The 27,383-nt window shown below is 36.5% G+C and overlaps 1 protein-coding gene across 1 annotated transcript in view; it reads left to right on the top strand.

The window, feature by feature from the left end:
• THSD7B (thrombospondin type 1 domain containing 7B) overlaps positions 1-27,383 on the top strand; it is a 545,795-nt gene that overhangs the window by 225,026 nt on the left and 293,386 nt on the right. Inside the window, exons 5-7 of the mRNA XM_087950095.1 lie at positions 4,285-4,451; positions 20,901-21,056; positions 22,482-22,679. Coding sequence (XP_087806221.1) covers positions 4,285-4,451; positions 20,901-21,056; positions 22,482-22,679 — 521 coding nt within the window. The remainder of the gene's footprint in view (positions 1-4,284; positions 4,452-20,900; positions 21,057-22,481; positions 22,680-27,383) is intronic.

Below are 27,383 nucleotides of genomic sequence, written 5' to 3'. Positions count from 1 at the left end.
CAAGGGATAACCTTTTGTGACCTTCTGACAAACAAACTCAATAGGGAAGCCAGATTCACTTAGCAACAGTATTACTAACATAACAACTGCAATGGTTCACTTAAGAACTGTGGCAAGAAAGGTCATAAAATGGGGGCAAAACTCACCTGTCTTGCTTAGCAATGGAAACGTGGGACCCAACTATGGTTGCAAGTGGAAGACTACCTGTATAAGAAGGATGAGATAAAGCACCATCAAATCTGCAGAATTCTGCTGTAATAGACAATCTGCAGAGTAGAATGGCAGGTCTGATCCCTACAGTGGGAATTGCCTTCACAACATACCCAGGCTGAGAAATATTATAGGTATCTTTATATCAGAATGCTCTGGAGCAGGGGTCACCAACCTGTTGGACCTCAGGGAACACCAAACTCATAATTTTAAATCCCAGGGATCACTAACCAGTTTTGTGGGCGTGGCCTAAGTTGTGGGTGTGGCTTGGTGGTCATGTGACTGGCTGGCCATGGCTTGTATGTAAATATTATAAATATTTATATAAATATTGAATTTTTTATAAAAAAAAGAGCAACTTTTAACCAAAATTAGGCAAATCAGGCAGGTAGATTGAGTTGCTCACAGAATCAATAATTCATTCAGAAATCTATCTATCTGCCATTGGCTAGTTCAGTCTGTCACATAAAATTTGCTAGCAAGCAAACTCATAAAATTTGCTAGCAAGCAAACTCACAAAATTAACTCACAATACACCATGTATGTAAATATTGAATTTTTTATTTAAAAAAGAGCAACTTTTACCCAAAATCAGGCAAAGCAAGCAGGCACATTGAGTTGCTCTCAGAATCATTCAGTGTTCTATCTATCTGCCATTGGCTAGCTCAGTCTCTCAAATTTGCTTGCCATGAGTCCTCACTGAATAATAGAACCTTCAGTCCTAAGGGAAGTTTGGCTGTGCTTAAAAGCAGAGCTGAAGATCTAAAGACTAGCTAGAAAGCAAGAAATCCAATCATTTCCTGCTTCCTAGCTAATCTAAATTTCCCAGCACAGCAGAACAGATGAGGGTCGGAAAAAGGAAAAATAGCAATTTAGCAGGCAAGTTTGCCGGATAAGGAGTGAATGGGCGGGGAGGGTTCCCGTGGGCCATGTGGGTGGCACAGCCTTATGTTTCTGCACAGCCTGGATTAATTGCTTTGGGGGGGGTGCTCTGGGGGTGAGATTTCTCTGCGGCCCACCAAAATTTTCTCATGGCCCACCGGTTGGTGATCGCTGCTCTGGAGCATCGTCTAAGTTTGGCAAAGAGTTAAATGAGTGCAAAGAAATGAGTAATATCTGGCTTTGGAAATGAAGTTCAGTTTGTCTTTGATGGTTTGCGCTTCCCCTGAAAGTGTGTGTGTGTGTGTGTATGCACACTCTCTGGTTTTCAGCTATTGTTAGCTTCCCAGATGACAATTCTAGAGAGGAGTACAGTTGAATATAGCTGTTCATGAGTCAAATGGATTTGCAGCATTTTGGGTGCCTTGAGCACGTTCCAACTTGGACTATGCAAAATGTTCTACGTGAAAAGTATGCCAAAGTTGACCCAAGTGGTAATTACTAACAGATGCAAAGACCTGGCTCCCAGGATATGGAGACTGGAAAATCTTCACACTTCCAAGCACACTTTAAAGTATTGTCATGAATTGTTAAATTCTCAGTGGTTTTAGGTATTGACTATCTGAGCCATTTGCCTAGCCTGTTAAAAATCTGCTGCGGAGACATGTAGGAAACACCCTCAGAAGTTGTCTTCCCATTCCAAAAAAAGTAATTACCAAACCGGTAGTAATGCCGGTTGAATCCCACCCCTGATACCCAACTTTATGTATCAAATAAATGTGTTGCCGGTGCGAGGTAGATATTCAGAGATAGATCTTCCTCAGTATTTTGTAGGCTATCTTCAGAGGCTATTGACAGGGGGGATATATTGGAGGAAATGAAGGATGAAGAATTCAGTCTGTGGTCTTTCATTGCCATTTCAGTGCTCTCAGAATTTTTAAAACATTCATAATATCAAGTTTTTGCACAATCTGTCTTCCTGGTCATTGTCCTTAAAAAGAGAAAGTAAGTTTAATAGTAGAACATAACAAAATATGAAAGAAACACATATGTAGATGTTTAGTACATAATGTTTAGGCATAGAACTAGATGTGTAACATAACTATCAGGCTATTATCTAAAAACTATTATCTAAAAGCGATGAGGTTTTAAATTTATTAAACTTTATCCCTGCCTGTGGCTTTGGACCTCAACTTTCTATTGAATTACTGAATTCTCGCTGACTTGATCTTCTACTTTTGGAAAGTTAGAAATCACAAGCAGATAAAAGTAAAAGAAGAAAAAAGGATTGTGGATTAGAGGGCTGTATGCCAAAAGAAGTCACTCGATCACAGCTACTGCTATTTAAAAACACTATCATTGAAGTGAGAGCTTGCCAAGGATATTTTTTAAGTTAATAATTTTTGCAAATTCAGAATCCCGCTATACTGTACTCAACATGAGCTGAAAACCAGAATGTTCATCTCTTTAAAAGCAGTAAAATAAAAGCTATTGAATATAAGTAAGCAGGCATCCAGACTTGAAGAGGAAAAGCTCTCTCAGCATACATGAGACACTGACTTCACGCTTATCAGCAGTTCTGTGTGATGCCAAGAAACCGTGGAAGTGCCAGTAGGTGCATTGTGAGAATAAAACAAGAGGAAAATAATGCAAGTGTTTCTGAGGGTCACTTTGCTTGTAAAACTATAGAAAGCAAATGTCACTGTAATTTTTCCTTTCTTTGAGTAAATTACCCTCTTTGTATAGACTTACAATGTTGGACTTTCAGTAAATAAGGAAGGCTGATAGGCTATTCTCTCCCTCCCTCCCTCTCACTCATTCTCTCCGTGATACACACACCTAGACAATTCTAGGCACATTTGGATAAAATTGGAATTTCCTGGGAAAAGTCAAAACCCAAATAAGTAATTGATGAACTTACCTTGGAAGAAAACAAGCTCCAAAATAAGATGTAAATATTTATAGTACGTCCCCAAGCCAACTTTCTGATATTTTTTAAAAATCTACAGTTCTAGTACCTGTAGTTCTAGTACCAGGTAGCTAAGGGAACATTTAGCGAACTAACCCAAAGAATTCATTCCAACCAGTATGAAGTCTTGTCTGTTGGTCCAATTTGATATTCCAATCCACAGTGGCCTAAAGCTGTCTCTCTCCCCCCCCTTCTTTTTTTTAATTGGAATATTTAGTTGGAAGTGGTTTATATGCTGCTCCAATTGAAACTGGTTTTCAATGGCTTACCCTTTATATAAATCAGGTTGAAGACTGCAGAGTCTAAAAGAAATCATAAGAGTTCAAGGCAAGAGTTCAAGTGATGGGCCAGGGGAAAACGTTTTAGAACTGAGATCTTTTCTTGTAGGCAAATCTTTTAGGACCATATTTTATGGTTTCATTGAAGACCTTTGTTATGAGCCTTGTCCAGCTCTTTGTTCTTGAGAGCTTCTATGTCTGCCCATACACTGCTGTTTATTCTTCTTCCCGTGAATGGTGGAATTCTTTTCAAATTCACCCAGGGAGGAAGAAATAGAAAAAAAACGTAGAACATGGAATTATAGGGCTGGAACTGACCTCAGCGGTCTTGTAGCCTAGCCCCTTCAAGGTAGGAACCTTATATCATCCCAGTCAAAAGAAATATCCATAGTTTTACAGTGAAGAGAGAAAAAGAAAATGTATAACTTTTCACCAGCCCAGCAGCCCAGGATGAATGAAATGGCCATGGAAGGAGGTGACTAGGGCCCAGTCCTGCCTCAGCACAGAATGGCTAGTTGGAGCTGTGTCATGTTTAATGAAATGAAACACATCAAATGAAACACAGACCTACTTGAGACAGCAGCATTGAAACAAAAATGTGAGAGGTCTTAATTGTGAGATTGTACACATAATCCTTCTTGCTTTTCTCTGTCATTTAAAAAAATCTCTATGGGTTTTCTTATTTTAAATAATACTTTAAACTTTGGTTACTAATATTTACCGGGGTATTTTCCCTTCCTGTTGGGTTTCTTTCAATTTAGGGAAATCCTGAGATATTCAGAATGTTCTTGAGGGAATGTAGATGGAGTAAATTCATCTAAAAAGTATGGCATTTATGCTTCAAAAATAACGTCTAGTCTTGCAGTTTTTTTATTTGAAAAATTGTTAAATGGATCTCTTTGTGAGTGGACTTTACATAAACGTTTTCTATTCCTTGTTCTCTACAAGATACTCATGGAAAACCTCTGAATGGAAGGAATGTGATGTTTCTCTCCTGTTGGAAAGGCAGGACCCTCGACTCGATAAACATGCAGCACTCTGTGGAGGTGGGATACAGATCCGTGAGGTCTACTGTGCCCAGACAACTTTGGAGGAAATGCACAAGTCAAAGGAAGGTACATATAAATTATTTATATCTCCCCTGATGAAATAGGTGTGTGTGTGTGTGTGTGTGTGTGTGTTAAGGGGTATAAGAAAATCCATTGTTTTAGCTGCCTCATAGCTAGGTGAACTGGAGGGGGGGCAACTTGCTTTGAGTCTGTGTAAGGCAATCTGAATAAATAACCAAACTGACATGAAATCAAAATGGAAAGGCAGAATACATGTTTATTAGCAAAATTAGAAAAGTATTATTTTGGGTTACCATTGCAAATAAGTAAAATTTAGATGAATGTCATGTAGTACACATGTACAGAGAGTTTGAAATAAAAATATTGAAAGAGTGGACATATGAGCTGATATGGAATTGTCAGATAAGGATTGTGTGTATTTGTTTCTGTTTGTCAAACCGTCTCATTTTGATGAGGGCATCCCATTTTGGAGGTGGCTCGTAGATGAGTAGAAGAACCCACCTCCATCCTGTCTACAAATTGGCTCTTTTCTTCTGTTTTAATATTAACTGTAATGTTTTAATGATGATTTAGTGTTTTTATTCCTGTAATTGTTTATCTTGTTCTTTAAGTTGCTCAGAATCTCTTGCTAGAGCGATGGGCGGCACAGAAATTTAAATAAATAAAATAAAATGTTTTATATTTATTTTAAAGGCCCACTCTGTTGAAAAAAAAATCAATTTTGTTGCAGACATGGTGGTCAAAATCATGTACCTGAAACCCAGAACTGGCTTGTTTACAAAGAAAAACCAAGTCTGTCTTTAAGAGAGGTTGCTTGCCTTCCATGTTTGGCCTGAAGACGGGGGGATTGGGTACCTTTATTGCCACCCCACCCACCACAAAGAACACCTTTGCCTCCCACTAAGCTTACATTCAGCATTTGCAGGGGAAACTCTTTATACAGTGAGCAAGATAATCACACCCTTTGTTTACTGTGTTCATTAGCGATTCTGCTATGCGTGTTATCTTCTGCTTTCTTTCCTCTGGATGGTTGCCCTGGTGTCAGAGTTTTACTGAACAGACATGGAACCATCAAAAAAAACTTAAGGGGACTGGCTTGATCCAAGCCATAAAAGCAGAGCTTTGAAATTGTCTAATTTGAAATATAAAAGTATTGCAATGCAACCAACTTATAAAAGTCAGCTCTTTGAGTTAATTAGGAAAAATCATGGTTAATTGGTTTAGTTCACTGCTGTGGGGAAAAAAGATTTTCCAAAGTTTTATGCTGCTTTTAAAAATCGAAGGGGGAATGTTTCCCATAATAAACATCAAAGACCAGTTAATGCTGCTGTTTTAGTACATTACAATAAAAGCAATTTCTTTCTTTAGAAGAGCTCCAAATGGTATAAAGTCCACCTTCCCCGAAGCACTCAGAGCGCAGAGATACAGATTTTATATTATGTCATGCCCCCATATAAAAGAGTTTTTACACAGTATGTAACCTACGTGGATTTTTTAGTTATATTGGCCACAGGAAGCACTACATGGCTGCTTTCATCCTATCTGGGATTTATCAGGCATTGGTAGCCAGACATTATTCTATGCGGTTCAAATCCTCCATCAGGATTTGAATTTGTTGACCTTGGTGTGTATAGACTGCATACAATGCATTAGAAGCTATCTATGGTGCTCAGTGGTTTCAGAAGAGATATATGGAAGCTTTCAGAATATCCTTTACTTTGCTCTTAGTCTGACATAGAATTGGTCTATTTTATTTCGTTTAAAGACAGAGCCCATTAATATCCAAACATTATTCTCCAAAAATAAAGGTCAGCCCTTATCTCAGAATTCTAGGTAAAAATGGACTCCTACTGTAACACAAACTAATTGATTTCATTTAAATCCCTGTTTGAAATGATTCTAAATCCTTTCGGTGGAAACATCTTGGCTTATTGATTTCCCCCCAATTTCTGTTTGATTTGCACCTCAGAGAACTCGACCGCCTATTCATTGTTGATCACCTGGTGTTTACTTCTAAGAAAGGTATTGCTCAGGTGGTTGTATAATATCATGCAGGGGGTTTCATTCAGTAAGTTTTAAAAGCTCAGAGAAGAGGCTGGAAATTCGCTGGAAATTTGAAAGGAATTTGTATACTTAAGGCACCGTCCCTGGCAAAACTCACTTCAGCTCTTTCTGAAGTAGACACTTAGCCAGATGGAGCAGGGCTGTTTTTTGGGCAAGGCTTTGATGAGACCTTGAAGGACTTCAATTCTAAGCCTTAATAGTATGCACACCTGGGGCTTGACTAGAAGATGCATGGAGAAATCCCAGAATAAGCTCTTGTATGGTCTGAACCACATATATTCCTATGATGTGTGCCTACAACTGGACTGCTGTCTCTCTTATGGAATAATGCCTGTTTGTTTCAGGAATAAAAATAGTAATAGTAATAAACCAGAATATATTGGACCAAGAACAAACACCCATTCTTTCCTCTTATCTTCCTTTTTTACGTGCTTCTTGTAATAAACTCCTATGTATTTAGAGATTAAATCAATCCATTCCTTTTCTTATTCAGATGTTGTGGTTTACATAAGCTTTCATTTTGCCTTAAGGCATGGTGAAGAAAGGGCTAGGTCACAGACTGATTTTTGCCTGCTGTAATCTCAAGACTAAATAATCATGCAGTTCAGCTATGAGATTAGGAAAAGCAGAAAGCACATCGGAGATAGAGACATGGGCATGAATGGCTTATGGAGATAAAGTGGTTTGATATTAAGGGGAAGCATAAAATACAACTCTCTACTTTCTCATAGTATCACCTCTGTAAGAGCCAAAAATGTACTAAAAACCCTGAGTGTAACGTAGGAGGTATGATTTAACAGCCTTGCATTACTTAATTGGAATCTATAAATGGATATGTAGAGTCCAGTGACTCTGAAATCATTAATATTGAAATCATGAGCTCTACTGAATTCAGGGCGATAGATCCAAAAAAGGGGTTTCAATTTGTCACCATTTGTCACAATTTGTCAGGATTATTTTCTGTGCTTAATTCTTTATGTTGTTTTCCAAACGTCGAATTATTTGTGGCAATAATCCTTTAATTACAAGGGCAATTTATTGCAATATGACCTTAAATCAGTAGCCAAATATTTTCAGACCCTCTTCCATCTTTAATGCCACATGCAGCCTATAATTCATTTTAACTTCATCTATTTATGTTTCTCTTTTTTATGTCTGCTTCTCTTGTATTTTCTCTCCTGTTTTACTTTAAAAGACAAACAGTAACAAAAAAGGTTAATTGTTCTGCCTGTGAGGGCTGATGAGGGCAAGGGATATGACATATGATCAGTACAATCAGTAGTTATGTAACTTTCCCATAAATTGGAAGATGAATGAGTGCTGTTTTTTCATGAGGATCCTGTAAGCTAGAAACAATGTCTTACCTGCTGCAATTGTATCAGCAGGACTGGTGTGATGAATTAGGATCCATAATAGTGATTCTCTAGCCTCAAGGTGTAATTGTGTCATTGAGAAGCAGTCTGTAAACATGTGGGATTGATTAAACTGATCAATCGAATGATTGAAACTGAATTCAATTATTGAAACTGAAAATATATTTTAATGGGCACAGATGTAAAATATACAGCAGATAACAACCTGGACCTTACCTTTTCTCAGACCGGAAACAGGAACATCAAGAATAAAGTACAGAAGGAAATGATGAAATGAATTGAATTTGTTTTCCTAAAATGGACATGGGTAATATAAAATACATATCTATTCTAAGGAGCTTAATTTTCTTGATAAATGACGTATCTTCTGACAAGATATAAGTGTATTCTAACAGTTTCATACTAAGTTTATTGGGGAATTATTGGGGCATTCACCTATTGATTAATGGTTCATTGCCAAATGTTGGTAGAACTAGAATGGATCAAATTAAAGCTACATGGTCAGATACGACAGAGCAAGTCCATACATTATGGGTGTCACATTGCTGTCACATGATGTTCTCTTTGTGGAACTAGGGTGGGCATGACACCCCTGCTATACATGAAGGAAACTGATTAAACCAGGGGTGTCAAACTCAAGGCCTGGGGGCCAGATTCGGCCTGTGGGGTGCTTAGATCTGGCCCCCTGGAAACAGTGAAGGATTGGCCCGTGGTGTCTCTACCAGTGAAAATGTTTTGCAGGAGGCCATCACAGCTGAAAACAGAGGTCGTGAGGGCTGCGTGCTCCCCCGTTCCATTTTTGCTGGCAGAGGGTTGCAAGAGGCAGTCGCAGCTGAAAACACAGCTTGGGAGCCCGTTTTCACTGGCAGAGGGCTTAGACCACCACAGCCGTCCCCAACACTAGTGATATCAAGTTGGGTGTGCCCAATCTGGCCAGGCCCAATCTGGCCAGGCCCACCCCCAAGGTGAAACACAACCCTGATGCGGCCCTCAATGAAATCAAGTTTGACATCCCTGGATTAAACTGATATATTGCTAAACAGCCTATGCACGGGAATCTTCTCAATTAAACAGCACCTGCCTGGATTTAGTTAAGAGTCAACAGAATTCAAGGGGAGGAGATTGGACTTAGTCCTCTTGTGACTATGTAGAGATTCTAGATGGTCCCTCTTTTAACTTGGCCCCCATGTTCTGCAACTCCTTATCCTACATCATAAAGTAATGGCATAATTAATGGATAACAGCTGACACCTTTAAAACAAGGTATACATGTATTATTTAGGTTTTATAATTGTCAGTACTGTATACAGGTAAGCCTACTTTCCAAGGAAGTTTGGAAATTCAAAGATGTAAATTCATGAAAAGAGCAAAATGTTAACTTGCAATCATTTTTTTTCCTTCATACTAAAAGTGGAAGGAATAGATATTAAAGATGACTCACACCTTTCCCATACTGAGCCTGCAGCAATGCATCTTAAGTGAGTGCCTTTAAAACTTTTTTGGAAACTGCATTGATACAGAATGCTATAGCCTGACTGTTAGTCGACAAGAACCTTTATAAGGATATCACATTGTTTTAAGGGCATTGCACTGGTTACGGATGGGTGCTTTTCAAACTACTAGTTTTAGTCTTAACCCCCATGTGGCTTAATTCTTAAGGCTTTTCACTTTTTTGAATGGAATTTGCCCATCTTGTTCACTCAACAGAAGAGATGGTACAGTCTCTGTTCCCAAGAAATGATTAACATTGTTCCTAGTGGCAATGCTATCTCTGTAATGGTAGTTTAATACTCTGACGATGTCAACAGAGGCTGACGAAAGCTTAGTAAGTACATTAAATGTAATTTTAAGATCATAGGATGTCTGTTTCTTCTTTTACAAGTATACCTGAAACTTGTATTTTTAGAATAGTTTTATATTTATATACTGTATATTTTTATATGTATGTATGTATGTATGTATGTATGTATGTATGTATGTATGTATAGAAAGAATCACTAATTATTTATTTGATTTTATCCTGTGTTTATCACTTGATAAGTAACTCAAGGTGGTGAACATACACAAATATATATATACATACATACATGTATAATATATATATACATACATACATGTATACACTAATCATATTTCTGCCAAGCATGCTATATATCATTATACAGTAAAGTTTTCAGGGCAAATAAAACATTTGCTTTTGTGACAACTGTTACACATTAGGCCTTAATAAAGTCTTTTTATTTTTTGGATTGTAGATGCAGAAATTTATGTGGATCATTGCAGGCTTTTCCTAAATCATATTAATTCCTACATTAGAGTTTCTTTATTGAATGATCAGATGCCCTGTATATCTTGCCTTGCTCCTATCTTTTGTGTGTTATAAATCTGCTATATTGATCACGGGAGGATGGCACAAAACTCTCTGTCTGTGATGATTGCTTAATAGCAAGACAGTGAGCTTTAGGAATAGCTTACCACCTGGATAATTGCTGCAATGAAACTGAAGGTAGAAATATCTAGCAATATCATTAAATCTTCACACAATGGCAGCAATCTACACAGTCTACCTTAAAGATGATATAGCAAGATCATTAAAAAGCCCATAATAGGTTGATTATTCTTGACTCTTTCCTCATGGTAAATGTCAATTATGCACAACACCAGCTATTATGTACTAATAATATTTCTTCAGTCAGTTTAGAAATGCAGGATGTTGCATGGCTAGAACTACTGTTTTTAGGACAGTATTGAGTCAGACAGATCTTGTTGAAGTCTTACTATTTCCTGGTATTGTGTCGCTTTTCTGTTGCGGAGTCCTCTTTGCACATTAATCTAACTCACGTTAGATTAGATTAGTCAACCATGGCTGAGGCTAGTCCAAGAAAATTTTATGCATATTAGCAGTTCATGGTTGGTGTACAATTGTACTTGAGATTCAGTCTTACTTTGCACTTGACCTTTATGTAAAGTAGAGTAATACTGAATAAAAATGTTTAGCATATTTGCATTGTCTGTTTTACAGAATATTTTTCTTCCAATTTTATTATCACTTCTTTTTCTTTCTCTTTTCTCTACTTATATGCCAACCATTTCCTGGTATATTTGAAAATTCAAAACTTCTTTGGTTTGCATAGTTCACCTTTGCTCTCTAGAAGCTTAATTTGGTTGGTAATAATTGTGCTCCTTGGTGATTTTTAATTTTTTTTTTCTTTATTGTTATCTCATCCAAAATCACTTGTACTTTCTATTTCCTTTTCTTTTTAAATTTACTATTTTGTTGTATAAAAATACCCTCTTACAAAAGCTTTGTTTTCATCCCAAACTGTTCTTAGTCTTGTACCTTTATAAAGGTTGTTCTCGAAAAAATTATTTTAACTTCTTTTTATAATCCTTCACTACCATTTCCTTTTGCAGCATCTCATTCTGTCTCCACTTAATAGAGCTATTTTTCCTGTTAAAAGTTTAAGTTAATGAATTGCTGTGTTTGGTATTTTTTATAAGTTAATAGCGAAAGCCTAAGACATCCAACTCATATCTATTCTAGAAAAGATGTATGCCTTTCAGAATAAATAAATATATTCTTTTGGGCCACAATTTTTTACCTCTCCATAGATCAACAAACTCAAAATTATCCATTAAATTGATATTGAATTAATTATTCCAATTAAAAATAATGTGCAGGTGGTTTACTCAATTGTTCTTATAACTTTACGACCATTATTATATGTTGTAACTGTACAATAGTATAGTAACAATAGTAGTTCAAAATATATATAAAAATGCAATTCACCAGTTACTGATAAACTGCATACTTACATTTTAAATATATAACTATTTCATATAGAGAGAGCTAAAAACATGTGAACCTACAACATAATGCATGCTTATAGAATCACTTAAGAGACGGTATAATACTTTCATATTTTATTTACCTTAAAGTGAAGTAACCAATAATTTCAAAAGATTTTACCACATGTCAGGCATGCATTGACATTTCTTTTGTGGGTATCATGATTCATTGCCTGAGACTTTAATATTGATGAAAGAGAAGTCAGATCCAATAGCCCTTCTGAAAGACAATCTGTCTTGATATTCTCATTTTTTAAAAGCCATTCTAAGGTTTTTGTTGTTGTATTCAGGAAAGCTCTCAGTTCAGCCTGCTGATATTTTCCAATCTATAGGGAATATAAAGTTAAATAACCATAAGAAGCTGTAATATTCTTTCTGGGAGATTGAAAGGATAACGGGAGAGAGAGAGAAAGAGATGAAAGGATATCATATTTTGTTTTCTTGCTTATTTTTGTTTTTGTTTTTATCAGTATCTGGGAGCATAAATATCTGTTGTTCTAAGCACCCAGAATTACAGTTAAGATCAATATAATAAATAGGCATGTTTAATACTAAATGTACTTTGTGTCAATTTAATCCAATTTACTATTTTACCATAGTAAGAATGTTGTAGATTTCTTAAACATATCTTTATTTACTCCTTTTTACCTTTGTATATTGTTTTATTATATTAATATAAAACAAATGTAGCACATTATTTGAGTACAATTATCTTTATACAGTGTTGACTGGATATTATTAATACTGTGATGTTTAGACTAAATTGAACTTGTAAAGATAATACATGGACTATGTTATTACCTTGAAGAAAATAAGTGTATTTTATTATGGTCCCCTTTTGTAGTTCTGTCAAAAAATGTCTGTAAATACTGACCTCTTGCTGGGGCATATAGTTGGTAGCTGAATAGGACAGTCGTGTTGTCTTCCATTTCTGGTGCTTCACAAACATATATTTTGTCAGAAAGTGGTGGAATTGTGCATGTTGAATCATAATACTCAGATTATGTGTCAGACTTGTTGCCAGGTTTTTTATTTATTTATTTAACAAGACATTTTACTCTTAACCATCATTTCAACCACATGATGTTTGCAAGTGACTCAATGTTGGTTTGAGCTAATGATCTAATGTATTCAAGGCTCTTTGAATATTGCCTTGACCTGAGGTCTATCTCAGAGTTCATATTCTGTGGGTGACTCAAGCAGTTCAATGATTTTGTTCATCTATATGAGAGGTGGGGAACTATGGCTCTTTTATGATTTGTGAACTTCAACTCCCAGAATTCCTGAGTCACCATGGCTGGCTCAGGAATTCTGGAAGTTGAAGTCCACAAGTCATAAACGGGCCATAGTTTCCCCACCCCTGTTATAGTGAATTCTGTACCATATGTCTTGGGTTATGAAATTATCTCTTACTTAAATGTGATTTTTTTAAAAATGGCTTAGAAATAGTATTTTTTTAAAATCATATGGCAAAGAAAGCTTTGTGTTGTTTCTCAGCTTGAACATATGAGGTTATTTTGTGTCTTGAACTTTCAGGGATGGCTTTGCTTCAGAAATAATAGCGATGAGCAGCAGATTCCTTGAGCTGGAAACATTTGGAACATTAAGCAGGACCATATCTTAGTTAAGCTTAGGGAATAAATGTGTCTCTTGCATTTTCCCATTTATGAAGGAATTTTTACAGGGTTATGAGCACATCAAGTTCACTTTATATGGAAATAACTGTCAGAAGTTAGTGATGATAATCCAAAAGAACTGGCTATAGTTACCATTATGGAGTCTTCAGTGGCCTTTAAGGGAGAAAAAGAGAGAATAATACTGTAATAGGATTTTCCATAACATTATTTATATTTTTACCTCAACTAAGGTTAACCTATTTTAAATAAGTTGCATTTCATGCTATGCGGCTGGAATTGCTAAGAATTCTTTTGCAACTTTGTACTCTTACAACTTCTGTTTCAGGCTAATATTGATGTCTGCTTGATATCTCTGTCTGTCTGTCTGTCTGTCTTCCACTAAGAAGGTTCTTTTTTGTAGCATTAAAATAGCAGAGTCATTACTGCAGCCTGTTGCGTTCTATTTTTTTTATTTTTACAACTTTTCCATTTTGGAAAAAAAAAGTACCTATTTTTCTTAGTTTTAGAATTAATGCGACTTACTGTATTTATCATTGGTTACTCTAGAGCAGCGGTGTCAAACTCAATTTCATTGAGGGCCGCATCAGGGCTGTGATTGACCTTGGGAGGGCTGGGGGGCATGGCTTACTGGGTGGGTGTAGTCAATTAGGTGGGCATGGCCAGACTGACGCCACTCCCCAAACTCCTGGCATGTTTTCTCTTCATATTGGGTAGACCAGGATGGAGCTATGCTGGCCTGCTCTTTCTTATTCGTACTGGGAGACTGGGCCAAAGCTACACTGGCCCAATCTTTCTTTGCACTGGGTAGACTGGGCCGATCTTTGCTCCTCACATTGGGTAGACCAGAACGGCCCCGCAGTCCAGATCCAACCACATCGCAGCGTGGATGCGGCACATGGACCTTGAGTTTGACACCTCTGCTCTAGAGTAAATAAATTGTTGCCAATCGGTATTTCAAAACTATATCTAAACAAGTGAAAGTACTTAGCAACATGGCTAATATTGTTTTGTGTTGCTTAAACTGAATCTGCTTGTGATGAGAAAAAAAAATGCAGTGAGACTGATATGCTTCTTTGCCAGTAAATTACTAGAATGATAAATTGTTTTGCAAAGAACAATGCTAAAGGCCACATTAAGAAATGCATGAACCTCGGATTTCCGGTTTGTCGGCTTTGCGAGCGGTAGGGATTCGCGAAGCTGCGCGATCCCTGCCGCGCTAGCCGTTTTTGGGGCTCCGATCCAAAAGGGTGCGGAGCAAGGCCCCTGCAGGGGCAGCTGAAGGTAGGGGGATCCGGGAAAGGGTTTGGGGGTGCTGCAGACCCCCTCCCTAGCCGGCAGAACCTCCTTTTACCAAGACGGTGCAGCGGCGGTCCGTAATGGCCGCCACAAAGAAGCCGGCAGCTGGGCAAGTATGCGCTGGAGGAAGAGGAGAAAGTTTTTAAAAGTGAAAGTCTTCTTGGTCGACCCAGGACTCTAAGATATATTTAATTTAATTCCTGAAAATGATGGCTTTTTGGATGATTCTTTCCACAAGAGAAAATAAGCGGCAATTCTGAGGTGCTGAAAGGAACGTTTACTCTCCCCCCCGACGGAATTAATAAATGGATATTGAGAAACCTGTTTTTTTTTCAGGTAAAACTAGCTTTTGGGATAAGTCGGAAGGAGAGGACAAAAATATATTTATCTGGTTGGATTTTGTTGGAGGAGATGCCTTAAGGATTTGAAAACAGAAATAAAATCTTAATAAGGCTTCAAAACACAGATTTAAATTTTCTTTTTTCCTTTGTCTGATACTACCCCTGGAAGAGAAAGGGGGAATTTTGGCTTGGCTTGGATTGATTGAGGATTGTGGACTTTGGGATTGTCTTATTTTTCTTTTGGAATATTTTGTTTTTTTTTTAAAAAAACAAGTTTTATTAATTTTTAAAACACACAAATTATCATTATTCATTACATGTTTAAACCTTTTTCCCTTGTAAATTTAACAAGTCAGATAAATTATGATTCTGTTTTAAACCATTTCCATATAATATACCAAAACCTCTTATTCAATTTCTCTTTACTTCTCTTTACTCTTATTCAATATCATTATTATTATTTCATCTGATTCTTTCTGACTTAGTTACCATTATTCTCATTCTATATTTCTACAAGTTTTTACCAATTCTCCCCAAAAAGACATATACACACAACACACAAAACATAAAAAAATATCTTTTTGGAAAGTAACTTGGACCCAGGTGTCTCTCTCTTCATGGACTTCAATTATATTCATGCTCATCTTACATATCATTACTTATTTTATTTACCATTCTAAGCCTTCTATATTAACTTCTCCACATATTTCACACTTCTTAATTCTACCTTAATTAATCATCTTAGTTTAAATCATTATATTTGTATCTTTTGTCCATTTTTATCATCCCTTTGTCTCATCCCTTATGAAAAAAAGAAAATCAGTTTCTCCTGAAATCATTAATCAGAGTATGATGCCTTTCTATCTCCCCCTAAGTTAATCAAATTAATCTTTAAAATAATATCTAATACCCAATCAGATTTTGCTTGGTACATTCTATCTAACTAATACATCCAACACAATTAAGTGCATAATTAGAGAATAAATCCAAATATTAAAAAGAAATACTATAATAAAAATTTCATAATAACATCCATACCATAATTTTATTAAACTCTTTAATTAAAACAATATTCTAAACCCCTCCTATTATTAAGTTTTAAAACCAATCATTTTTAAACATTTTAACATTTTAATCTCTTATCAACTCTTAAACCATTGCAATACTACCATCTCATCTTATGTACCTTGCAAAATCTTTTTACTTTATCCATTATCCATAAAAATTCCTTTTTTCCATTTAATTTCAAAACGTTGTAGCTTTTCTCCACCTTTTCCCTTTCTTTCTTTTCCCAACAAACCTTTCTACCCTCCCTTCTTCTAGCCTCTGCCTTACCGGCTTCCCTTCTCTGTCGTATTTCTTTTCCCTTTGTTTACAATCATCATATTGGTTTTGCACTTTATTTTTCCCTTTCTTAAATGTTTTTTTAGATCTTAAGTCCTTAAATCCTTTAGTTTTCTTCTTTTCTCTTCTTTTCTTTTCTTTCTCTCTTCTTTTTTTCTGGATCAAATTCTGAGATTCATTAAAGATGGCTCCTTCCTTTCTTTCTTGTTCCTCTGCTGTCTTCATCTGTTGTAATTTTTGTTGATAATTAGTAAGCGCCATTTCTAAGAAAAGGAAAGCTTCTTCCACACCATTTCTTAGTTCCTCAACAGAAAGAGCCATTATAAATCTTTTCTTTTCTTTTCTCCTTTTTTCTTCTTACAACAACCAGAATATTCAAAAGAAAATAAAAAAGATAGAACAGTCCCAAAGTTATCAATCAGTCCAAACCAAGGCAGAGTTCTCACTTTCTCCTTCTGGGGTGATATCAATCAAAGAGAAAGAAAGTCCAAATCTGTTTAAAGTCTTGTTACAATATATTCTAGTCTTCAAATCCTTAAGGCATCTGCTCCAACAAATCTTAGCATACAAATATTTTCTTTTTAATCCTCTCTCTTCCCACTCATCGCTTAAAACCAATTTCCACCTAAAAAATAGGTTTCTTAATATCCAGTTATTTATTCCGTAGGAAAAGAGGAAAGCTATCCTTTCAGCACCTTCAAGCAGCCGCTTTTTTTCCTCTTCTGGCAGGTATTATTCAGAAATACTTTCTATACTTTTCAGGAATTTTATTAAATATGTCTTAGAGTCCTAGGAGCCAAGAAAAACTTTCTCCTCTCAATCACTTTCTCCACTTCCTCCTGCGCATTCTTAGCCGGCTGCCAGCTTCTTTGTGGCGGCCATTACGGACCGCCGCTGCACGTCCTGGGAAAAGGGGTTCTGCCGGCCAGGGAGGAGTCTGCAGCACCCCAGTCCCTTCTCCGGATCCCCCTACCTTCAGCTGCCCCTGCAGGGCGCCTAGCTCCGTCCCGGCTGGGTCGGAGCCCCAAAACGCTAGCGCGGCAGGGATCGCGCAGCCGCAAATCCTGCCGCGAGCCGACAAACCGGAAGTCCTTTTTGGAATATTTTGGTTGGTGTGAGAAGAAAGAGGAAAAAGAAAAGAAAAGATCTATAATGGCTTTTTCTTTTGAGGAACTGAGGGATGAATATGAGCAAACAAAAGCAGCCTGTAAGGATGGTATGGAAAAGCTTTTTTTTTTTTAGAAATGGCGTTGGTTAACTATGAACAGACAATACAGATGGAAGCTGAAGAACAACAAGAAGAAGACGAAGACGCCATCTTCAATGAATCCCAAAATTCATCTAAGAAAGAAGGAAGGAAGAAAGCGAGGAAAATGAAGGATTTAAGATCTAAAAAACATTTAAGAAAGAGAAAAATATGATGCAAAATAAATACAATGATAGCAAACAAGAGAAAAAGGGAATACAACAGAGAAGGGATGCCGGCAAGACAGAGGTTAGAAGAAGGGGGGGTAGGAAGATTTGGTGGGGGAAGAAAGAAAGGGGAAAGGCGGAGAAAAGCCACAAAGTTTTAAAATTAGATGGGAAAAGAGGAATCCTTTTTAGGGATAATGGGTAAAGCATAAATTTTTAAAAAAAGATTCTGCAAGGTACACAAGATGGTATTGTAACATTTGTATTAGAAATAGAAAATTAGAATGGCTTAAGAGTTAATAAGAAATTAAAATGTTGAAATGTTTAATAATGATTGATTTTTAAAATGTAATAAAATATTGAAGGGAAAGGCAATGAGAATGCTATAAGATTTATTATTTAGATTTATTATTTAACTACGTATTTAGGAGGCTATTATGTATTTAAACATTTTTGATTTTTTACTCTGTTTTTATTGTAACTAAAAGTAAAAATTAGTAGATAGAATGTACCAAGCAGAATCAAATTGGGTATTAGGTGTTATTTTAAATGTTAATCTAATTAATTTAGGGAGAGGATAGAAAGGCATCATACTCTGATTAGTGATTTCAGGAGAAATTCTTTTTTTTTTTTTTCATTACAAGGAATGAGATAGAGGGATAATAAAGGATGGGCAAAAGATACAAATATAATGATTTAAATTAAGATGGATTGAATAAGATAGAATTATGAAGAGTGAAATGTGTGGAGAAGTTTATATAGAAGATACAGAATGGTAAATAAAATAAGTAATGATCTGTAAGATGAGCATGAATATGATTAAAGCCCATATAAAGAGAGGTACCTGGGGCCAAGTTACTTTACTAAAAGATTTTTTATATGTATGTTTGTGTCTGTTTATGTCTTTGAGAGTACTGGTGAAACCTTGTAGAAACATAGAAAGAGAGTGATGATAATCAAGTCAGAAAGAAATAGATGAAATAATATAGAAACGTATTGTATAAGATAAGGTTTTATCTGACTTGTTAAATCTATAATGGAAAAAGGCTCAAATATGTAATGGTTGATGATGATTTGTTTGTTTTTTGAAATTAATAAAACTTGCTTAAAAAAAAAAAAAAAGAAATGCATGAACCTCGTTGACAGGGAATAGTTTGATGGCTAAAACAAGCAAGATAATATTTATCTTACACTTTTCTGCTATGTGATTTTTTGAACCTTTAGAAAAAGAACTAGAGTATTCAGAAAGTAAAGTCAGTTGGATTCCTGCCAGCTTTCACAATCCCTAAATGAATATCTTAGAGGCAATGTTTTGGAAATAAGTAATAATAAAAGTAATCTTTGTATCCAAGTATCACTGTCTGTTAATTTTGAATTAAATATTATCTCATCGTGAAACAAGATTGTTATGGCAATTGGCTATGAAACCTTAAAATACCTGTTTCTCAGCCTTTCTGCATTTCATGCTTCTCTGCATGAGGGTATACATCGTGTGCATGCTTGGTTTGCGAGCAGGAAGACATAGAATGAAAAATAGAGCGTACGATATTTATCTTTCCCACCATGATAAGTCAAACCTGAGTTAAAACTATACAAAGAGAATGTATATTCTTTGCACTCCCATGTGTACTCAAGAGTGCTTGACTTAAAGGTAAAATACCTTTTACTTATTTGTTTGATATTGTTTAGACTGTTCTTCAACTATTTCCTTGAACCCCATTTTCCTTCCTGTTCATTAAACAATCATCCCCTTCCCCCCGTAAAATTCTAGTTAGTCATTCATTTATATCCTGGCATCATGATGTGGCAGTGCAGTATACCATGAGGGTACTCAGCAAGAATATGTGATTGTTTTAGATGTGTATGCAGTGACAAGCTTACTGGCTAAAGGTGCAAGCTTATTGCACGGGGATGCTTGGATAGTGTTAGGGATAACATTGGTTACCTAACTTAGTTTGGGTAAAATAATATATAAACTATGTTAGTGAGTTTAAGTGTATGTATCACTTTAAACTGTAAACCAAGTTTTTGGGTGCGGTTGTAAAATCACCATAAGAGGGAGCAAGAGAGCTCACTGTTTACCCTGGCTTATACTGGAATGCTGACAATGATAGATTGATGGTGATAACTGCGTGTTTGCTGAAAGAAGAAAAGGGGTTTGATTATTTTCTTCATATCTCTGACTGCAAAAGAGATATATCACTGGACTGATTGATTGTAAGTTTAATGAACTCTTTTTCAACACTGGACTTTGCAAACTGAATAACCCCTGGACTGACTGAACTTAGTGTATGACATATGGACCGTTTGACTATGCTATAACTCTTGCTGGAATAAAAACTATTTAACTTGCACAGTGTATCTGTCTTACTGAGTGTAAGCTACTACAACGTTTTTGTCTCACATATCTGCCTGTCTGCTAGACTGCCGTTGCACGTTCTGCTAGGGTGTATATCCCTAACAGATAGAAATGTAGAGGATGCCGGTGAGGAAGAATCTAGTCCAGGGGTTCCCAACCTGGGGTGCTTGCACCCCTTGGGAGTGCGAGACAATATTCCAGGGGGTGCGAGAAAAGTCCAGGTAAATAATAGGATATTGGCTATATGTTGGCATTTTTATTTATTATTTATTTCAGGGGTGCAAGGTTCGAGTGAAATTTCTTTAGGGGTGCAGGGCGAAAAAAAGGTTGGGAACCACTGATCTAGTCAATGATCAGTGATATCTTTTGAGGAAATAAGAGAGCTCCATGGTGAAGGTTGGCAGAAATGGTACAACAAGACTTGTAATCAAGGCAGTAATATATCGGAAAGGAAACAATGAGGCAAGAAGTCAACATTACAGGCAGTTTCAAGGGAAATAATTGTGATGAATGGAGTCCTGAACTGTAGATTTAATAAAACAATTTATGCATAACAGCAGGTATCATGATCCTGGTCAGAATATATTTTTTTGAAAATAACAACCAAGTAATTAAAATAGATAACTTAAGTATAATGTAAGAAATTTCATTTCTTCTGATTATTACATTATTATTAGCTTGAACTCAGATGTACCTTTGGTTGCTGTGGTGAGAATCTGCCCAAAGTATAATGCATTTGAATTCAGAAACACTTAGTGATTTAAAGGAATAAGCTGCACAATTTCTTTTTCCTTTTATGTTTTTTTCCCCCTCTTAAGTGACTAGACCTGTGGAAAAGAAACTTTGCCTTACTCCCGTTCCTCCTGCTTCTCAACTGTGTAGCATTCCGTGTCCTCCTGATTGTGTGGTTTCTTCCTGGTCAGCATGGGGCCCTTGCATTCATGAAGACTGCCAAGAAATTCAAGGAAGAAAAGGTGAATTTGAATATAAGTTTCAACATAATGTAGGGTATTTCTTCAACCTGATGTTTTGCAGATGTACTGGATAATATTTCCTTTCAGTTTCCCCTGATACGTTTGACTTTTTATCCCCTTTATAAAGTGTGCTTCTTTACCGTGTATTCTAGTTTTTAGCAAACCATAGTTCTTTTGCTTATAATCCATGATTAAACATAGTCCTACTTGGGTATTTAACTTAGCCTATTTTCTATTTTTTTATTTTTATGTATTTTTTGTTTCAAGGGAGAGAGAGAGAGAGAGAGAGAGAGAGAGATTAGATCAGATCTCTATCTATCTCTCTCTCCCACCAACGTCAGCAAGCCACCGTCAGTCAAAATTCATATTAGTGGTCCCCGGGATTTAAAATTATGAGTTTGGTGGTCCCTGAGGTCCAAAAGGTTGGCGAACCCTGCACTAGAACAAAGGGACCGCAAAGGCATGAAATGAGTCCAGGAAGCATATGAGACTGAGTTTCTGATTCAAACTAATGTACTGAGAGAATATTTGTACCTCAGAATTGAACTGAGGAGTCCTTGGTGCTCTCTGAGCTTGGTGGTTTTCATGCAGACATTTCATTACCCAGCTCAGTAACATCATCAGTGCTAGATGAGAATTTACCTAGAGGTTACCTAGTTTGGTAACAAAGCTAATGTGCTTTATGCCAAATTCATGATTATTGAAGAATTCATGCAAATAAGCTCTTTTCCACCTATGTAACAAATGTGGATATTTTTTTAAAATGGATTTCTTTAAACATCAGAAGGGAATGATTCTGCCTGCACTCTGATTCCTCCAACAGTATATGCTTGCATAAAGTAGACCTAGAAACCAGTAAGTTATAAGTGGGAGTAAGATTGTTCCAGTACACATTTCTCCAGGAGTTGAATATTATATGAAAAGAGCTCTATTATGTATAGCTTGTTGTTGAGCAAGTTAAATAGTCTTTTTCATAACAATGCAAATATGTAGACATAATGGAAAAGCAGTCAAGTTCTCCAGCGAGTCTATCCTTTTTCCCACGTTCCCTCAGTACAAATGTGGCCCATGCTAATGTATAATTTCCTACATCAGAAATAGCAAGGGAGAATGGGAAAGTGGGAAAAATACGTAATCAGACTTCTTTTCTAAAGTGCACAAGCATGATTTGATCTTCTTTAGTACGTGCAATGTAACCTGAGAGATTTTTAATAGCACCTTCTTGTCATTTCATTGTAAGTATGCAAGGCAGCTTAAAAGTTAGCAGAGCTGTCTAGCCAAAGACAATGAGCTAGAACTGTGAGAAAATGTGTTTCTTACCTCTATTGTATTTGTTCATCTTCAAGATGGATTGACGGTTGGAAATTATTCAGTATTGTTTCTTCCTTCTGATTTTAGCTATTTGCCTCCCCACCCTTCTCTTAGGTTTCAAAATGAGGCACAGACACATTGTTGTGGATTCCATTGGTAATTCTGAGAACTGTCCACATTTGATAGAGGCTATTCCATGTGACAATCCAATGTGTTATGACTGGAGCATTTCAGAAGGAAACTGTTTCCCTTATAATGGAATATGTGGACAAGGAAACCGTGTGTTGTATGCCCAATGCAAAAACAACAATGGTACGTAGCTCAAAGATATTTCATTTAAATATATACTACACTGTGGGGCCTTTGATGCTCTCTGAGCTTGGTTGTTTCCTTGCGGATGTTTCATTACCAAACTAGGTAACATCATCAGTGCTAACATCATCGATGCTGCATTAATATTCAAGATGCTTTATACTGTCTGTTTTCTAGAAAGAATGCATGATGTACATCTTAAGTTCAGATATGGATTTTACTAAAGTTTGTGGCTTTATTTTGCACCACACTTCGTCTTGTGCAAGTGTGTTGCTTAACAATTTAATCAGTTCTTTCTAGCACATCATTCTACCTTCTTCCAAAAAACCTTAATTGCCTCAGTATAAGAAAAAGAGAGATTCCCGCAGTGAAGATTTCAGGGCTGAGGCCTAGTTTTCAGTGGTTTGCGACAGGGATTTAGCTCCACATGTGTAAATGATAGTTATATTGGCCTCAGGCAGGAGGTGTTGGGGGAGATTAGATGCTACTGGGCTACAAGTAGAATTTGTGCAGTGGAAAAAAACCATGCTGGAGATAATATCCTTGATTGTATTTGTGTAAACAAAGCCACATAAGGTAGCACAATGCCAAGGAAAGAAAGTTGTTCTTATTGAGTGCATTGCAATACAGTGCCAAGGTGCCTGGGCTTCATGGGATTTGGGAAGAAAACTGAATATTATCAATTTGTGGCTCCAGCTTATTGGTTTTTTTTTTGGCCACCCTTATGATTTTAATCATAAAAGCCTAAATCCTGCTAGATTAGTCTGTATGCTTCCCTAGTCCAGTTTATTGTACCTCTCTTTAGCAAATGGGATGGCACTGGGGAAGATGTTGAACTTAGACAGGAGAATATGAGCTCTCTTCCACCATCCCTTCCCCTGTGTATGATTCAGAAGATAGGAAAGAACTACTGGTATTAATAGCCCTTGATATCCTGATCCTCCATAAACTTTGGTTGGGCGCTAAATTGGCTGTGCTTACTTACCACAGCTGCTGGCAGTGAATTCCACAGTTTAAATATGAGCTGCATAAAAAAAATCATTTCATTCTGTTGGTTCTGAATTTGCATGCATTTAATTTCAGGGAATGGCCTCAAATATTTTTCTGGAAGGGGGAGGGGAGGGTGGGAGAGAGAGAGAGACTTCTTTTTCTGCAAAATTTGCCTAAAGCAGGGCTTTCCAAACGGTGAGTGGTATTTTCCTTGAGGAGGTGCAAATAGGGGTGGTGTGAAGAACTTGTTAGTTTTACAAAATTTCGATGTCCATCTTTCTCACAGTTTCATTTTATAGTTTTCATTGTTCATTTGTGTTCATTTTGGTGTTTGGATTGTTAGGAAGATGACACTACAGGGTGGGGGTAAATGCAGCGGTGCGATTCAACTGGTGTAACAACCAGTTCATTGAGTGCGCGCTGCGCGTGCGTCATACACACAATTTATGTGCGTGTTCTACGTTTAAAAAAGCCCATTTTCAACTCTAGTACTTACCTTCTACTGCAGCCCCGGTGACTGAAACAGCTGAAGTGCGGCAAACTGCTCTGCCGCATGAATCAGCTGTGCTAAAAAAAACCAGGAAATAAAGCACAGCAAAGAGCAGGGGTGGGTGGATGGGACCAAACACTTGCTGGAACTACCGGTTTGCCCACCCGCTGGGTAAATGCCGAAAAATGAAAAGCCCTCTAAAGCAAGTCATCATCTTTTGTGTTGCCCAAGTAGTTCGCCACTAGCACGGTTTCAGATCTAGCAGGTTTTCATGAGACATGTTCCACCTCTTACTAAAGCATCTAGTAGAAATACAGTTGACTTTGTCTCACTGACACCATTAGACCTATAGCTCTGAGAGTGACAATCCTTTTTTAAATAATAATTTTACAATTAAAAATATAAAAAGTAATACAAACTAAAAAAAAAAGAGTAAAAAGAATAAATAAAAAGTGCAGAAAAAAATAGTATAGAGATAAAAAAATTAAATAAATTACTTCTTCCTCCATCACAGCAAAGATAAATAATTTGAGTAATTTATCACCTTCTCTTTAAATACAACAAATTATCTCTTCTTCCCATATCTCACCTCTTATTTAATAAACAAATCCTTAAAGCCTGGTTGTTCAATTTTGGTCAGCAAAAACCCTGTTAAGGATTACCAGAGATAACAACATATCTATTTAACTGTGATAAATAGCTTGAAATAGATAAATAAAAGAACCTTCTATTCCTTTTACTTTAATAATCTTAATCTTCCTTTAAGTAATGTCCTAGAATTTGATTTCTTTTCATTTTTATTTCTTTTTCTCTTATGATAAAATCTTTGAAAACATTAACAGGTCACTTTTGTAAATCCAATGTAGAATAATTTTCCAAATCACCCTTTTGATTTGTTATTTGTATATCCCTTTTAATTAATAAGGCATTGTTCTTGTGGACTGTCATTATAAAATCCACTTTCAAATCAGTCTCAGTCTTGTCTGGTAGAACTTGCTGTTCTTCCATAATAACTTTTAAACGCAATCTACCTATAATGGCACACATTCTTAAAATTATTGAGTCCATGGTTCACACATTTTCTTCAATATGTCTAAAGCTAAACTATTTTGTATTAGTCAATCAAATTTCAGTGTTCTTCCCATTCAATTGTAATCTTTAGTCCTTTCTAATTCTCAGTGAACTTTGTGTCCATGAATGCTATATTACAGTTGTGATCTTGATTGAAATCCCTTGATTCCCAGTTGTTCATCTCACAAGTTGACCACACACACACAACCCCCCCCCCCACCCAATTCCTGCAGTCTACTCATAAGGAACAGCTGTCAAAAGTACACATGACAACTTCATAATCACCCCCTTTTTTTGTGGAGACTTCATCTGCCAGAATTTGCTGTCTGGCTACCAGTCTCCGCTGCATTGTCATCCTCCTTTGGGATGACTAGTTTGCATGTCTCCTCATTAGAAGTCTGGGAGTGACAATCCTCTGGGTGTAAACAGAATTATCTCTCTGCTTTGTCAGTTATGTTTATAATAGAGCATCAAAAGAAAATTATTTTGACAACAGCGGTGTGATTTCTTTCCAAGAATGTATAACCTTCCTCAAAAAGGTACATCAACATTTGCATTCCTTTCTAACTGTCGCCAATACACGCAGACACAAGATTTACTTCAAGGTTTTACAACTTATTGCCGAATAGTTTGTTGCATAATCTGAACTGGGAAAGTGGTTTTAGTGCTGTCTCCAAACCACATTGTATAATATGAATGGAATATGAATGGAATATGAATGGAATGGAATGGAATGGAATGGAATGGAATGGAATAGAATAGAATAGAATAGAATAGAATAGAATAGAATAGAATAGAATAGCTTATTTGAGCAAGTGTGATTAGTCACACAAATAATTTGTCTCTAGTGCAGAAGCTCTCAGTGTGCATGCAAAGCAACAGAGTCATAATAATCATAATACCAATAAGAGGAGATAGTAAAGGAGATAAGGGTAATAATAATACTTCTGCCATATGGGTAAATGTACTTTGATATAAATAATATCGTGAAAATTAGGTGTTCAGTAGAGTGATGGCACGAGGGAAAAAACTATCCTTGTTTCTAGTTGTTTTGGCATGCCATGCCCTATAGCAGTGTCCTGAGGGGAGGAAGCAGTTTGTGTTGTAACTTTTGGTTTTCCATTTTAGAAGGATAGCTGACATCATAATTTTCTCCTTTGAATGACATAGGAAACAATGTTTTACATAGTCTTTTGATCTGAGAGGAAGTGGGAATATGTGGACATGAGCTGCATCACTAATTTTTTTTTATCCACTAAAATCTACACTACTAATTTTCCAGTGCTGCCTCTAAAACCAAGGATAGTAGAATTCTTTTAAATGAACAGAATTTCCCCTTTTTGCCTTTGGTAAGTAAGCATCATGCTTCAAATACTTACATTCTCTTTCTCCCTTTCCCTCTCCCTCCCTCCCTCCCTCTCTGTTTCTTCTTGCAATCTTATTACATTTTAAAAAAATATAAGGAATGTGATTCGAGGGCCCAGATTCTGATGATATGTAAATGAAAACATTGTGCTGAGTAACATGATATTTACATTGCAGCGTTTCAGACCCAGAGGATGTTCAATTTCCAGCCCATTAATGAGGCACATTTTCATGTGAAGTTTACTAACATGTTGCAGAGGCTGTTTTCCTTGGTACACTCTGAACCTATCCTACAACTTAATTATTTTTGATAGAGTGACTTTTGTCAGATCACAAGATTGTTTTCTGAAGGGCCTATTCGCCTGCTTTTAATCAAATGAATGCTACAATATAACTAATCTTATCCTAGCTAAATCAGAAACGTGCAATGTCTTGGTGTAAACATGGCGTTGGAAATATTTCCAAGAAGAAACAAGTGAGACTGATTATCAGACTGGCAAAATTACTATGTGAACTGTGGATCATTCTCTTCTTATTCCACTTTTCTCTGTTTTCAACAGTGCTTATTAATCAGAGCTTCATTAACTTTACCATTCCAGACACTGAAATCAGAATATATAAGGAGTTTATTCTGCTATGTTAATATGATTGCTGTGGACTTCTCCATGAGTTCAAGCAAAGCTTCGTTGGTGCAGAAAATCTAAAAACTGGATGTTGCCATTTATAATATAGGCAGAGGTTTGATTTCTGTGTGGTGATTGGATGTTCCTTGGATGATAAAAGAAAAG

This window comes from Notechis scutatus, chromosome 1 (genome assembly GCF_049901735.1).
Source record: "Notechis scutatus isolate UNSWTSFEM ecotype Mainland chromosome 1, rNotScu1.2, whole genome shotgun sequence".
Lineage (NCBI taxonomy): Eukaryota > Metazoa > Chordata > Lepidosauria > Squamata > Elapidae > Notechis > Notechis scutatus.
This window is presented reverse-complemented; position numbering and strand designations above follow the sequence as displayed.